General features: G+C 37.6%; 1 protein-coding gene across 1 annotated transcript in view; it reads left to right on the top strand.

Annotated features, from left to right (window-relative positions):
- The window catches only part of LOC136857994 (4-trimethylaminobutyraldehyde dehydrogenase), a 168016-nt gene extending 164385 nt beyond the window's left edge, over positions 1-3631 (top strand). The window contains exon 10 of the mRNA XM_067137164.2: positions 2524-3631. Coding sequence (XP_066993265.1) covers positions 2524-2743 — 220 coding nt within the window. The 3' untranslated portion in view covers positions 2744-3631. The remainder of the gene's footprint in view (positions 1-2523) is intronic.
- The last annotated feature ends 11769 nt before the right edge of the window (positions 3632-15400 follow it).

Below are 15400 nucleotides of genomic sequence, written 5' to 3'. Positions count from 1 at the left end.
GAGAAAGTGAAATCTGTCTGCAAACGAATAAGGGTAGAAAATCTTCAGGACGAGGAAATTAGACAGAAGTACATGGATATGATCAGTGAGAAGTTTCGAACAGTAGACAGTAAGCAGGTCCAGGATATAGAAAGTGAATGGGTGGCATACAGGGATGCTGTAGTAGAAACAGCAAGAGAATGCCTAGGAACAACTGTGTGTAAAGATGGGAAAAGGCAAACATTGTGGTGGAATGATGAAGTGAGAGCAGCTTGTAAATGTTAAAAGAAGGTTTGTCAGAAATGGCTCCAAACAAGGGCCGAGGCAGACAGGGATTTGTATGTAGATGAAAGAAACAGAGCGAAACAAATAGTTGTTGAATCCAAAAAGAAGTCGTGGGAACATTTTGGTAATAACCTGGAAAGGTTAGGTCAAGCAGCAGGGAAACCTTTCTGGACTGTAATAAAGAATCTTAGGAAGGGAGGGAAAAAGGAAATGAACAGTGTTTTGAGTAATTCAGGTGAACTCATAATAGATCCCAGGCAATCACTGGAGAGGTGGAGGGAATATTTTGAACATATTCTCAATGTAAAAGGAAATCATCCTGGTGGTGTTGCGAACAGCCAAGCTCATGGGGAGGAGGAAAATGGTGTTGGTGAAATTACGCTTGAGGAAGTGGAAAGGATGGTAAATAAACTCCATTGTCATAAAGCAGCAGGAATAGATGAAATTCAACCTGAAATGGTGAAGTATAATGGGAAGGCAGGGATGAAATGGCTTCATAGAGTAGTAAGATTAGCATGGAGTGTTGGTAAGATACCTTCAGATTGGACAAGAGCAGTAATTGCACTTATCTATAAGCTAGGGAACAGGAAGGATTGCAACAACTATCGAGGTATCTCACTGATTAGTATACCAGAAGTATTCACTGGCATCTTGGAAGGTAGGGTGCGATCAGTCATTGAGAGGAAGTTGGATGAAAACCAGTGTGGTTTCAGATCACAGAGAGGCTGTCAGGATCAGATTTTCAGTATGCGCCAGGTAATTGAAAAACGCTACGAGAGGAATAGGCAGTTGTGTTTGTTTCGTAGATCTAGAGATAGCATATGACAGGGTACCGAGGGAAAAGATGTTCGCTATATTGGGGGACTATGGTATTAAAGGTAGATTATTAAAAGCAATCAAAGGCATTTATGTTGACAATTGGGCTTCAGTAATAATTGATGGTAGAATGAGTTCTTGGTTCAGGATACTTACAGGGGTTAGACAAGGCTGTAATCTTTCACCTTTGCTGTTCGTAGTTTACATGGATCATCTGCTGAAAGGTATAAAATGGCAGGGAGGGATTCAGTTAGGTGGAAATGTAGTAAGCAGTCTGGCCTATGCTGACGACTTGATCTTAATGGCAGATTGTGCGGAAAACCTGCAGTCTAATATCTTGGAACTTGAAAATAGGTGTAATGAGTATGGTATGAAAATTAGCCTCTCAAAGACTAAACGGATGTCAGTAGGTAAGAAATTCAACAGAATTGAATGTCAGATTGGTGATACAAAGCTAGAACAGGTCGATAATTTCAAATATTTAGGTTGTGTATTCTCCCAGAATGGTAATATAGTAAGTGAGATTGAATCAAGGTGTAATAAAGCTAATGCAGTGAGCAAGCAATTGTGATCAACAGTATTCTGTAAGAAGGAAGTCAGCTCCCAGACGAAACTATCTTTACATCGGTCTGTTTTCAAACCAACTTTGCTTTACGGGAGCGAAATCTGGGTGGACTCAGGATATCTTATTCATAAGTTAGAAGTAACAGACATGAAAGTAGCAAGAATGATTGCTGGTACAAACAGGTGGGAACAATGGCAGGAGGGTACTCAGAATGAGGAGATAAAGGCTAATTTAGGAATGAACTCGATGGATGAAGCTGTACACATAAACCGGCTTCGGTGGTGGGGTCATGTGAGGCGAATGGAGAAGGATAGGTTACCTAGGAGAATAATGGACTCTGCTATGGAGTGTAAGAGAAGTAGAGGTAGACCAAGACGACGGTGGTTAGATTCAGTTTCTAACGATTTAAAGATAAGAGGTATAGAACTAAATGAGGCCACAACACTAGTTGCAGATCGAGGATTGTGGCGACGTTTAGTAAATTCACAGAGGCTTGCAGACTGAACGCTGAAAGGCATGACAGTCTATAATGATAATGTATGTATGTATGTATGTATGTATGTATGTATGTATGTATGAGATTCTGTTGTGGGATTTCAATGCACAAGTGGGAAAGGAAAAGCAATACCAAAATATAATTGGAAAATGGGTTCCACACAAATTTCCACCACCTATTGAATAGGTGGTTTCAGTAAATTAATTGTTTAACATTTAATCCATAATTAATAACAGAATGATAAAGAACATTAAAAAATATATTTACAGTAATCTCATTTTTAATGTGGTATCATCTGCAATTGCTGTTGCCTTCCTATGTGTTTTCATGATGCCATAGATGCCAATCGTTATGACGTAACTACCCCTCATTTGTTTTTCAGAGACTTGCAAAGAGCAATACGAGTGGTCCATAAGTTACAAGCAGGAACGGTGTGGATAAACAACTTCAATGTGGTCCCTCTTGAGATTCCGTTTGGAGGTTATAAGCAGAGTGGAATTGGACGTGAGAATGGTACAGCTGCACTGGATAATTATACTCAGCTGAAGACTGTCTATGTGGAGAGTGGTGATGTGGACTGTGGGCCTTTATTGAAGGATTAGTGTGCTCATTGTATATACAAATAGGTTTTCTGCTGTGGATATAAATATTTCTACTGTGGATTTTTTAAGGTATAGTATGTATAAAATGTTCAGTTTGAACATTTAGCTTTCACAACTGCAGTGTTTTTCAAACAGGTTGTGTCAAGTGCATTTAGTACATATGAAAGTGATGGCAAATACAGAGCCAAAATGGCCAACTAGACACCAGTTGAACCAAAACTCTCAGCCTTTGAATTTCACATCTGATGCTATAGAGATGAGCGAGTCATAGCTCATGCTCGATGTCTTCATCCAGCAGTGGCACTCTCAGCAAGTAGGCAGGCAGACCTGTGTCATAATTTTGGACCTCTGATGCCTTGAACTTATTCTGATGTCATGCACACATTCAGTTTGATAGCTGTCTGCTACATACTGTGCATGAAAAAGAGTGGAATGGGCTACCCCTCATTTCTTTTTCAGAGATTTGCAGAGTGCAATACGAGTGGTCCATAAGTTACAAGCAGGGACGGTGTGAATAAACAACTTCAGTGTGGTCACTCTTGAGATTCCGTTTGGAGGTTACAAGCAGAGTGGAATTGGACGTGAGAATGGTACAGCTGCACTGGATAATTATACTCAGCTGAAGACTGTATATGCGGAGAGTAGTACAGTACCTTCTCTAAGACATTGGAACTCTCTTCAAATCAAAATTATTCAATCTCAGACGTCTCAATTGAAAATTGCTTTAGAAAGGGCACTACACTTAAACAGATCTCTTTGCAAGAAACTGTCTAGTTTCTAGTTCTTAAAACTGAGGCTCCTCTAATATTTGTATTAAACAATATCCACAGCTTTTCCTGTAGTGTCTGCCTGGTAATCTTGGATTATATTAAAGACAACTTTGGTGTATTTGCTACCTTAAAAATTAGTGAAGTAGTTGTCTAAGAAGCTATTACTATAGTCCTTGGTTCCTGTTCTAAACTCTGTTTATTTACTGTTATTTGATTTTAAACATTATCAGCTATATCGTTAATACCTTTATATATACAGTATATACTCACAAGATTTTTGTACTTTTCATGCTAGTTTGATGTAATTCACTATGCGAGCGAGATTAAACTAGACTCCAAGTCCCCCAGCTAAGTTCCATGTGGGTCAGGTGTGCGATCAGGACCCGCATTGAGACTGGTGATACAAGGTCACTGTACTGGTCAGTTGAGTGGGAGTATATGTGTTTTGTGTTCATCTGTAGTAGGCTAGGATCTGAGCTACAGGTCTGGCATTACTATAGTGTGTGAGTCACCTACCATGGTCAACTGTAATTGAACATTTAGCTTTCACAACCACACTATCCTTCAGATAGACTTTCAACTGTTAAGTTGTGTCAAGTACATTTAGTACATGCCAAAGTTTTGTACGGAGTAAAAATGGTCAAGTGGACAACAAATGCCACCTCATAACAATGTCATGAAGTCTGGTTCAGACAAACACCATTCCAAAGTTGCACATGAAATTTGGGTATTTTAGAACGAGAACCAATCATCAGAGATGTCGTTTGGGTTATATTTGATCTTGAAGTAGATACTGTTTAGGTGATAAATCAGTCCCTTCTCAGCATTTGCTTGTTTTGGTTTAGTCATATACCATAAATGATTCTTTATTTTCTGCTGGGTTGAATGGTTATCATGTCAAAATATCTATTACTCCCATTAGTGATCATCCATAAGCATTGTTGTGTACTTCAGAGCTGTAATATCTTGGACAGTTTGTGATCATATGTCATATGCTCTAACTTGGCTGTCTCATAAATGTAAACCAATAAATATGGACTGATGAAGTTGATTTCTTAGGACCTCCCTATGGGGACAGGTGGCACTCTACATGAACAAGGGTTTCATACTCTCTGTAGCATTGTCAACTGAGCATTCTATCCAAAGACAGGTTCAGCACAGAGCACACAGAACAAGCATTTATCGACATCTTGATGGCCTCTACCCATTCTACTCGGGTATATTTTCTGTAGTCTTGTATTAATTTGTTCACCAGTATGTATTCCTGGAAAAGTCTGATACCTTTCCCCTTGTATAGTAACTTTGCTCATGACTGTATTTCTTTGTCACTAGTAAGACCCCAGTTAGAGTATGTTTCCATTGTATAGGGACCTACAATAGGATTATCTGATACAAGAACTGGAAAGTACCCAAAGGAAAGTATAATTTGCTCTGGGTGGTTCCCGACAAAAAGAGTAGCATTACAAAAATGTTGCAAACTTTGGGCTGGGAAGACTTGGGAGTAAGTTGACTAGTTGCTCGACTAAGTGGTATGTTAAAAATTAAATAATTGAAAAGGAGGTTCAACCTATTCAATACTTAAAAGAAAGAAATGTAGTAATTACATTCTTATTTAAATGGGACCGGTTTCGACCTTAGTCCAGGAATTACTCAAAGGATGTTACACCAATCAACATTCTAAAAGGTACTTTAACACAATTTAATAAATGAGTACTTGTTATGGTTCGCCTAGAACCATCCTCAGCTCAAACAATACATACACTAAGGCAGATGTTTAAATTACACACATTAACAATAAATACACATAAAAATACACAAGTTATAGCCATCATATTCTATATGTCACCAAATTTCTGTAATATTATTTAATAAACATGGGGTAAAAGTAGCTTACAGAAAAACTAACAACAATTTTTTCCCATTTTCACAACTTAAGAGTCCATTAACAAATCTGATAAATTTGGCAACTCAGGAATTTATAGATTACTGCACCAATCTTGCCCGGCGAGCTATATAGGACAAACAGACAGGAGCTTCAGTACTAGATACACCAAACATATCAACGCGGGGAAACATAATAGATATTCTGCAATGGGATTACGTATGTCCGAATCCAACCATTATCTTTCCAGTGTAGATAAAGACCTACAAAATATCAAAACCATCAAAAAGGGACCCCTGCACAATATTGCAGAAATGTATTACATATCTCTGGATCAACAAGAAAATTTCAATCATAATTTGTACAAATCTATCAAAAGATAAATATTCTTTATTAGGTTATTCACATATTTAGTGAGGACAGCACGTCAATGTATTACTCCCTGATTCTTCCACACACCTTTAGCATCACAACCAATCCAGAACAAGTTACTGCTCCCTTCCCAAACACTCCTGCTGACATCATCCAGCAACAAGCTTCACACCAACACAGATGAGCAGTGCACTCCCAACTTAGCCAGTTTTTTTTTTTTTTTTTTTTTTTGCCAGTTGCTTTACCGAATGGAAATTCTAAGTTCCCATAGAGGGAATTAGTTGCTTTACATCGCACAGGTAGGTCTTATGGCGACGATGGGACAGGAAAGGCCGAGGAATGGGAAGGAAGCGACCATGACCTTAATTAAGGTGAAAATGGGGAACCATGCAAAACCATTTTCAGGGCTGCCGACTGTGGGGTTCGAACCCACTATCTCCCTGATGTGAGCTCACAGCTGCTTGCTCCTAACCGCACGGCCAACTTGCCCGGTAACTTAGCCAGTGGCAAGATCACGAGGGCAAGGAGTAAGAGAGCAAGTACCATTAAACAACTTTTAATTTTAAATTTAAAGTCTAGGCACACATAGTTTTCATTATATTCTACTCTTCTTTTTCCACAGACTATCCATCTCTCTAAACATTTAACATTCCATTTAACTACGGCCGTATCGTCATACGACTACCTAATATCAACACACTGGCTGTTCCATTTTAACTCTGTAATGAAGGATGTTCCCCCAGGTCTCAACTCGCCTGCATGCAGCTCACCATAAGTGTTAGCTGGTCATATTCAATTTCCTACAGTATAACAATGTACTTTAATATTGTCTATTCAACTGGTTTCAAAAACGGCACTTTTACATATTTTAAAAATGTTTTTTAAGTTTCAATACAAATGTGTGTTTTGACTTATTAGTCGGACTCACAGTAAATAAGTGTGTCAAACTATTATTCCATGTTATCATCTTAGCTCATCCACCTTCATAGCTACATGAATATAATGCTGCTGTTTTCCAGGAACTTTACAAGAACTATAGTCACAAGTGTCATATATCATTTTAAGACAAACTTTGATTGATAGTTTTACAATGCTATTTTAACTTCTAAGGAAGTTATTTCAAGATATTTAGTGACATATTCTATATGTTGGCTATAACATGTGTATTTTTGTGTATATCTATTTGTTAATGTGTGTTATTTAAACATCTTTCTTACTTTTATGTATTAGGCAAATCAAAACCGGTACTCATTTATTAAATTGTGTAAAAGTACCTTTTAGAGTATCAAATGGTGGAATATCCTTTAAATAATTCCTACCACACCAGATAATCATCAACACGGAAATGAATATAATAAACTACGAAGCGTGTTTTTTAAGTAAGGTCCATTTGAAAATAAGTGCACAACGAAAGGTTATTTCAAAAAAGTAAATTTATTTTCAGAAAGTAAATATAATAAATTACGAAGCATGTTTTTTAAGTAAGGTCCGTTTGAAAATAAGTGCACAACGAAAGGTTATTTCAAAAAAGTAAATTTATTTTCAGAAAGTACATACTTCATTCTTCATTCTATTTTTTGACATAGTTGCCAAGTTTGTTCAAACACACAAATACACAAAGAACATATTCCAATGAGACCTATTATTAACTACAGAGCAAGCCCAACCTATAAACTTTCGCAACTTATTCAACGATTTCTCAAAAAGCACTACGTATTCTTAGCTAATAAAACAGTACGGAACTTAATAGATTTTTGTAATAGGACAAAAGGATTAAAGATTGAACCATATCACAAACTCGCATCATTTGACATAACAAACATGTACCCGAACATTCCCACAAAACGAACAATAGAAATCATTGAATCTAACCTAAAAAGTCATAGCAATCTAAGCACTTTGGAAATAGAAGAGTTCATTAAATTACTTAATTTTGCCATTAGTAACAACTACTTTAAATTTCATGATACTATCTATCAGCAACAGGGTTTACCGATGGGATCTCCCGCTTCTGGTATAATCGCCGAAATTTACATAGACTATTTAGAGCACACATTCATTAACAAAATAGACCATATATTTTTTTGGTTTAGATTTGTTGATGACATCTTTATCATCCTCGACAGTAAGTCCACAAATGAAACTGATATATTAGATAAACTCAATACAATAGATTCCCATATAAAATTTACCATGGAATCCGAAAACAATCACAAACTGAACTACCTGGACATAACGACAACTAGACATGATGACCACCTTTCTTACAGAATATACAGAAAACCCACGCATACCTCAAATACAATTAAAATGGATTCCGTTCACCCCAACATACACAAAAGAGCAGCCTACTATAGCATGATACACAGAGCATTCAATATACCGTTAACAAAAGAAGATCTAAACAAAGAATTACAATTAATTCGTGACATAGCTAAAAACAATGGATTCAAGAAAGAAATGGTTAACAAAATCATTCACAAAATAAAATCCCAACCCAAAACCAAACTAACAAAAGTAAACGAATCCAAGAAAGATTATGCACTATTCACTTTCAATAATGTACACATATACCCCATAACTAACATTTAAAAAAAACATAACCTAAGAATAGCATTCAAAACTACACACAATAGTACCAACATCATACACAACGTCAGGACAATCAACAGCAACAACAAATACAACCACTCAGGGGTATACCGTATCAAATGTAATAACTGCGAGACAAGCTATATCGGACATACCGGTAGAAACTTCCTAACCCGATATAACGAACACATAAACGCGGTGAAACACAATCATTTTTCCTCAATAGGACAACATGTCGCAGACTATAAACACAGTTTTACAAACATCGATAACGATATGCAAATCCTAAACAAACCCCAAAGGCCCCCTGCTCAACATAACAGAAGAATTTTACATCACTCTAGATCAGTACACCAATCCAAATTACAACATAAATGAAATCACAGAAAAAACTAACATCATCTTCAATACAGTTATCCCTGCCCTAAAAAACCCTTACCTTAAGTTAATCAATAAACAGAACGCGACACGCAACAGAAAAACACCAAACAACGCACCCAGCTCCACCCCTACTCCCACAACAACTCTCCCTACCCCTCCTTCCCTTCCCCTCACAGCAGCTAGTATGAGCCCAAGAAGAATACGAAGTAGTACATTACAGGCTCGCACGTCAAACACAACTCAGCTACACCAACAACAGTAAGTACATATTCTAATTCACACACATAACCCTTAGACATTCCTCCAACACGATATCACTTATAACTCAATCTTATCTTCCACAGATAAACATAACATCATTGCACAGCTACAAATGGGAAAGGAGCCACTACTTTGAACCCAATGCCATCCAAATTTATGGACGCCACAGGACAACATGAATTGGTTCCAATAAAGGGGCAACACACACAGCAGAGCTGAACATATTTTAGTTGAATTTCATCCATACATTTGGCACCTTTTTAAAATTGAAAGTGTTTTATCCCACATATACACAGGAAGACAAAACTTTTCATCCATGCAATTTTACAAACTCCAAGAATAGCAGCCGAAGTGTACAACTGTAAATAAGACTTAAATACGGAAGTTAGTCGATGTATTGACCAACAAGCAAGAACGAATGTTCATATGCATGAAGTGTTTTTATATATAGTATTTATCTTGTACATATATATAAAAGTTAGTTTAAGTAAAGACATATTTTATACACTAATTTTAAGACCTTCAACATAATATTTTAGACATACAGTTGCAATATTGTACAGATTGACATATACGCCAGTTCACACTAAGACGTGCCCCATTTGTATGTGACTAAATGTACATCATCATCATATAGCATTCCTTTAACAACACAATCTTAATCAAAGCTTCATTATATAAATATGTATGTATGGTTCAGCTGAAGATGACCTTGTATATGAGGTCGAAACCGGTCCTGTAGTTCAATATATGCAATAAATAAGTATTGATTGGTGGAAATCCTCTCCTATTTTTAATTGTACCCACTTACACACTTTGCTTTCACTCATAACAGTATCACCGTACACTTAGCAAATCTGTCGATGAATTTCTGCAGCAGGCAGGTTGCTTGCTGACAAAAACCATATCACTGACCGAACCACACATGCGGCGGGCGAGTTGATAGTCTTAAACATTTTGAAAGCACAGAACACAACCGTACAGGTTAGCTACAGAGCTGAAACTGAGTACAGTTGTTCCCGAGACATGCCGGTACACGACGTATGTGCTCGTTGCGATATGCATGCGAACTACTAGTATCTACAACAAAATGGACCTTACTTAAAAAACACGCCTCGTATAAGTAGTATGATCCGAGCTCTCAGTGGAGAGATGGCGTGGAATGATATTAGTAGATGAATAAGCTTGAGCGGAGCTTTTAAAGGTAGGCAAGATCATAGTATGAAGTTAGTTTGAATTAAAGAGGACGAATTGGGGCAAATACTCATTTATAGGGAGAGGGATTAGGGATTTGAAAATTTTGATAAATTTGAATTAAAGAGGACGAATTGGGGCAAATACTCATTTATAGGGAGAGGGATTAGGGATTTGAAAATTTTGATAAATTTCCCATTCTTTGAAATCATTTATGAAAAAAACTAGGTAAACAACTCATAGGGAATCTACCACCTGGGCAACCTGGGCTGATGATGTCTACAAGATAGATGAAACATGTTGCATTATTTTTTAAATGTTATTTAAATAATGAAATTTAAACATTTTTAGTATTGTAAAGGTGGAACATTTGACCATACGTTTTAAGTATACGCACAACAATACGGGCTTTATAATGAAATTCATTTTATGCAACCAGCTGCCCTTTCTGGCATCAGCCTTATTGGAGGAGTTAATGAGATGAAATGATTTAAAGTTAAAAACTTCATGAGTGTTCCGTATTGATTAGAGAAATAAGATGTACAATATTATAGGGAAGGATCCACCTTTCAATACTCCATAGTAAGTTGAACTAAAAAGTAGTTACAATCTGTTTATTGGGACCAGTTTCAACACATTTCAAGTGTCATCATCAGCCAATTAGCGAAGATCTTAAAACAACTGTGTTCAATATATTAGTTGTTTTAAGATCTTCGCTAATTGGCTGATGATGGCACTTGAAATGTGTTGAAACCGGTCCCAATAAACACGTTGTAACTACTTTTTAGTTCAACTTACTATGGAGTATTGAAAGGTGGATCCTTCCCTATAATAGATGAAATGAATCATGTGATATAAGAATAAATAAAGCCGACTGATTATACTTACAGTATTTATAAGCCTGAAAGACAAGTATTCACCATTTATTGTTATCTTCTATTATTTTTAATTTCAAAATACTGCCTACCAACAAAATTAGCCAGTAACACTGAAAATACAATCATAAATTTGTTAAAGAATAGTGTTGAATACACACGTATACAATTTATAGGCCTAGTCAGAAGTCATGTGTTCCCTGAACAAAATTGGAGGCTATCACATACTGGACCTCTCCTTACTTTTTGTGTTTATAAAAGTGAACAAAAAGGGGGTCCAATATGTGAGGAAATACATTAGTTTTACTTCATCTGGCCATGGAAACTTTGCATATATCAGTCCTTAACCCATTGGGCACTTGGCTCTAAATTACTAACAATTTTTAAGGGTCAGAAATAATTGAAGTTTTTTAACAGTTGAGTTATTTTTGACATAGATACATAATGTAGATGGTAAACAAAACACAAAAAGATGGTCAGTCTATAATAGTGGTGGCAGTTTTCATAGGTCACATTAAAATGGACATTCATTATCAAGTCAGTAACTTGCAAGGGAATTAATATAATGTGTACGTTGTGTAATGGAAGGGTTTCTGACATTTTCTGCCAATCATTTTTGTGTCCAAAGAGTTTAAATATATTCTACCTGCCCTCACTTCCTATGAGTATATGATCAAGCAGTTCCTTTCTTTCTCAATATTTCTTGTACATTTTCAGTATTTCACTACAGTACATTCATGAAGTAACTACCAGTAGCATAGCCAGGATTTCAGTTTGAGGTGGCCTATTAAGGTAGTTCTTCATCCAGAATTTTATTTTGATAGGTGTCCAAACTTCCAGAGTTTAGGTGGTATAGAATACCTAAAAAGGAAATGAGTGTCCTTGGATCCAAGTAAGAGTGGTGGATTCGTGCGGATTCCAGAAGCTAATATACATTATATATATAAAATGCTTAATAAATGTACATTTGTGAAAACTCCTGGGGTGTCTGGACTCCTTGGACGACAACCCCCTTCCCCCCCGCCAACCTCTGTTATTCCCACCCCAACATAACTGCAGCATTTCATATATTCCGAGTACAAGTGAAATTAATGCAAGAATATATAGTTTGAATAAAGATGCAATATTCCGTTATAAAATAAATATGGTAATTTTATTAAAATAATGGTCATGTGATAAGCTATAAAGAAGTGACATTTTATACAAATAATGCAACAAGGAAATACACACACGCACACAACATAGAATGTAAGGTGTATGGGTATAGGTATTTTGTTAGTTGGTAAATAAAAATACACATCACCACATATGCTAGGTAGGGTTTACCTTGTCCTATTAGTTTCCCTCGCAAGCCTGGGATACAGAATATATTAGTATAAAGTTACAGTTTTGTGACGCTAATATTCATATGTATAATTTTTATTAACGTGCCAGAAACCAACGACATGGAGCTGTTGCCATTTCAACACCATTTTAAGGGCCTCTGACCCAAGCCGGGATTTGAACCTGCGAACTCGGACTCAGAAGGACAGCAACTCAACCAGCTGAGCCACATTAAAAGGAGGCGTTTGCGATTATTGTTATAAATAGATGCAGTTAGTATTTTTACAAAGGTTTTATGAGGAGCATTTATTAAGGCATACTTTTTCCAACTGTCCTAAATGCACGAGACTGGACGGTAGAACTAGCTGTAAGCTAAAGAGCTTTGCAGGGATGTCGCTTCCTTCTCTGTTTACTTTTCCAAACAAAACTCCATGGCGTAACAGCCCTAAAGGGCCATCGCCTACCAAGCGACTGCTGTTCAGCCTGAAGGCCTGCAGATTACAAGGTGCCATGTGGTCAGCACGATGAATCTTCTTCGTCGTTATTCTTGGCTTTCTAGACCAGGACCGCCATCTCACCATCAGATAACTCCTCAATTATAAGCTCGTGGGCTGAGTGTACCTCGAACGAGCCCTCAGATCCAAGTAAAAATCCCTGACCTGGCTGGGAATCGAGCCCGGGACCGGCTGTTTACTTTTAGCTATCCTTATTTTAGAATTTTACTGAAGGCATCCGGCATTCGATTCCCGGCACTGACAGAGTTAAGAAAGGTATGGGATGGGGAAGATACAGCCTTGTTTGTGTGTGCAATAGAGTTGGCCTTGAGTCTCCCGTAATCTAAATATCTAACGACCTGGAAGGTAGTTAACTTCTCGGGGCGTAGTACCAAAGTGGTTCCCTTGTTTTAAGAAGACAAATTAAATGAAGATTCTACTTTCTCACAAACGAAGAACGATATTATCAATTTTATGAACACTATCAATAATGCAGCCGGTTTATGTTAAGACTACTACAGAAGCTATGATTTCGATTGTTGGATATAATTACATGGTAACAATCAAAACCATCAATATCTACTGAAGATCAGTCACCGCACTCGGTAGGACTGGCTTTCTTTTCATATCCACCGGGCGAGTTGGCCGTGCGGTTAGGTGCGCACAGCTGTGAGCTTGCATCTGGGAGATAGTGGTTTCAAACCCCACTGTCGGCAGCCCTAAAGATGGTTTTCTGTGGTTCCTCATTTTCACACCAGGCAAATGTTGGAGCTGTACCTTAATTAAGGCCACGGCCACTTCCTTCCCACTCCTAGCCCTTTCCTTTCCCATCGCCATCATAAGATCTACGGTGCGACATAAAGCAAATTCTAAATAAAACCACAATTGGTATGGTACGGGTCAGATCTCTGCAGCGTCCATAACATGAGCTGTCACTTTCGTGGCTTTATTGCCAGAGGGCTCCATCTGCCATTAGCTGCTTGTCTTTCCACTGTCATTGCATGCCAGTGCATGTTTGAGCCTTAAACAAAGCGGTTCATTGTTTCCGGTGCATCTGGGTCTTTCTGACCTGCTCCATACCACGAGTGTGACATACATTCACCTTGTCACTGTCTCCTTCCACCATTATTTCTTTTAGTTCTTCAATTGTTCTGTGTTAGTAGATATTCATACAGTGTGCAAATAGTGTGTAGCAGCAATGGCAAGTAATTTTAGGCGAAATATGACTGGACGATGAGCAGATTCTTGTTGCTTTGGATGAAGAAGATGTAGTTCTTGAAATTAACAGTAATGTTTCTGACTTTGAAGACATTATAGAAGATAGCAAACACTGTAGAGAAAGTGAACAGTTGAAGAAAGTGTTGAAGTTAGTGGTGATAATGATGCTCACTTCTTCTATGGCAAGGGAAGAAATCCATTCAAGTGGACTGCAAGTTCTCCACAGCATAAGAGTGTACGGACCCCTGCGCACAACCTTGTTAGAATATTTTCAGGTGTTATTGGTGATGCAAGAAAACTTGATAAAGGGTCCAGTGAAGGAATGTTCTGGTCGTGTATGTTTAGTCAAGATATATTAGACAAAATACTTTTGCGCATGAATGAGAAAATACATCAGTTCAGAATCTGTGGTCTGAGCAACAGAAACATATGGTGAAAGAAGCTGACATTACTGAGCTGAAAGCATGTTTAGGCCTATGTTACCTTTGTGGAGCTTTCACGTCTGGAAATGAAGACTTGAGCTCACTGTTTGCACGTGATGGAACAGGTCGTGATATTTTTCAAGCTACAATGATGCTTAAGAGATTTCTCTTTCTACTGAGCGCAATGCGTTTTGACAGAGAAGAACATCAGAAAATTGATCCTTTGGCTGCTATTTCATACATTTTCAGTCTGTTAATAAACAACTGTCAAGCTTGCTTTACAGTGGGAAACTATGCATGCATTGACGAAATGCTGCTGGGTTTCCAGGAAAAGTGTAAGTTTCGTGTGTGCATGACAAGTAAACCAAAAAGGTATGGGCTAAAAGTGGGCTGATGTGAAAACAAGTTACTTGTACAATGGCTGTGTTTATATTGGAAAAGATTCTGATGGGAAAGGACTTCCAGCTGAGATGCAAAGTTATTCTAAACCAGCACAGGCTGTACTCGGACTGAGCGAACCTCTGGATGGTAGTAATCGCAACATAACAGCCGATAACTGGTTTACGTCAGTTGAGCTTGTTCAGATTTTTAAAACCAAAGGTCTGACTTACGTAAGTACTTTGAGGAAATATAAACGAGAAATACCACCAGAATTTCAGGCTAACATATCTCACCCAGTTGGCTCGTCATTATACGTCATTATTGTCACATGTCCCAAAACGGAATAAATCAGTCTGGAAAAGACAAGGACAGAGAAAAAGAAGAGATCATAGAATTCTACAACTGCACGAAAGGAGCAGTTGACAGTCTGGATCAAAAGTGTGCCAATTATTTGATGGCTAGGTGTACTCAGCGGTGGCCAATGGCTTTGTT

Source organism: Anabrus simplex, chromosome 1 (assembly GCF_040414725.1).
Source record: "Anabrus simplex isolate iqAnaSimp1 chromosome 1, ASM4041472v1, whole genome shotgun sequence".
NCBI classification, from domain to species: domain Eukaryota; kingdom Metazoa; phylum Arthropoda; class Insecta; order Orthoptera; family Tettigoniidae; genus Anabrus; species Anabrus simplex.
Note: the sequence above shows the minus strand (reverse complement) of the source record. Positions and strands in the feature narration are given on the sequence as shown.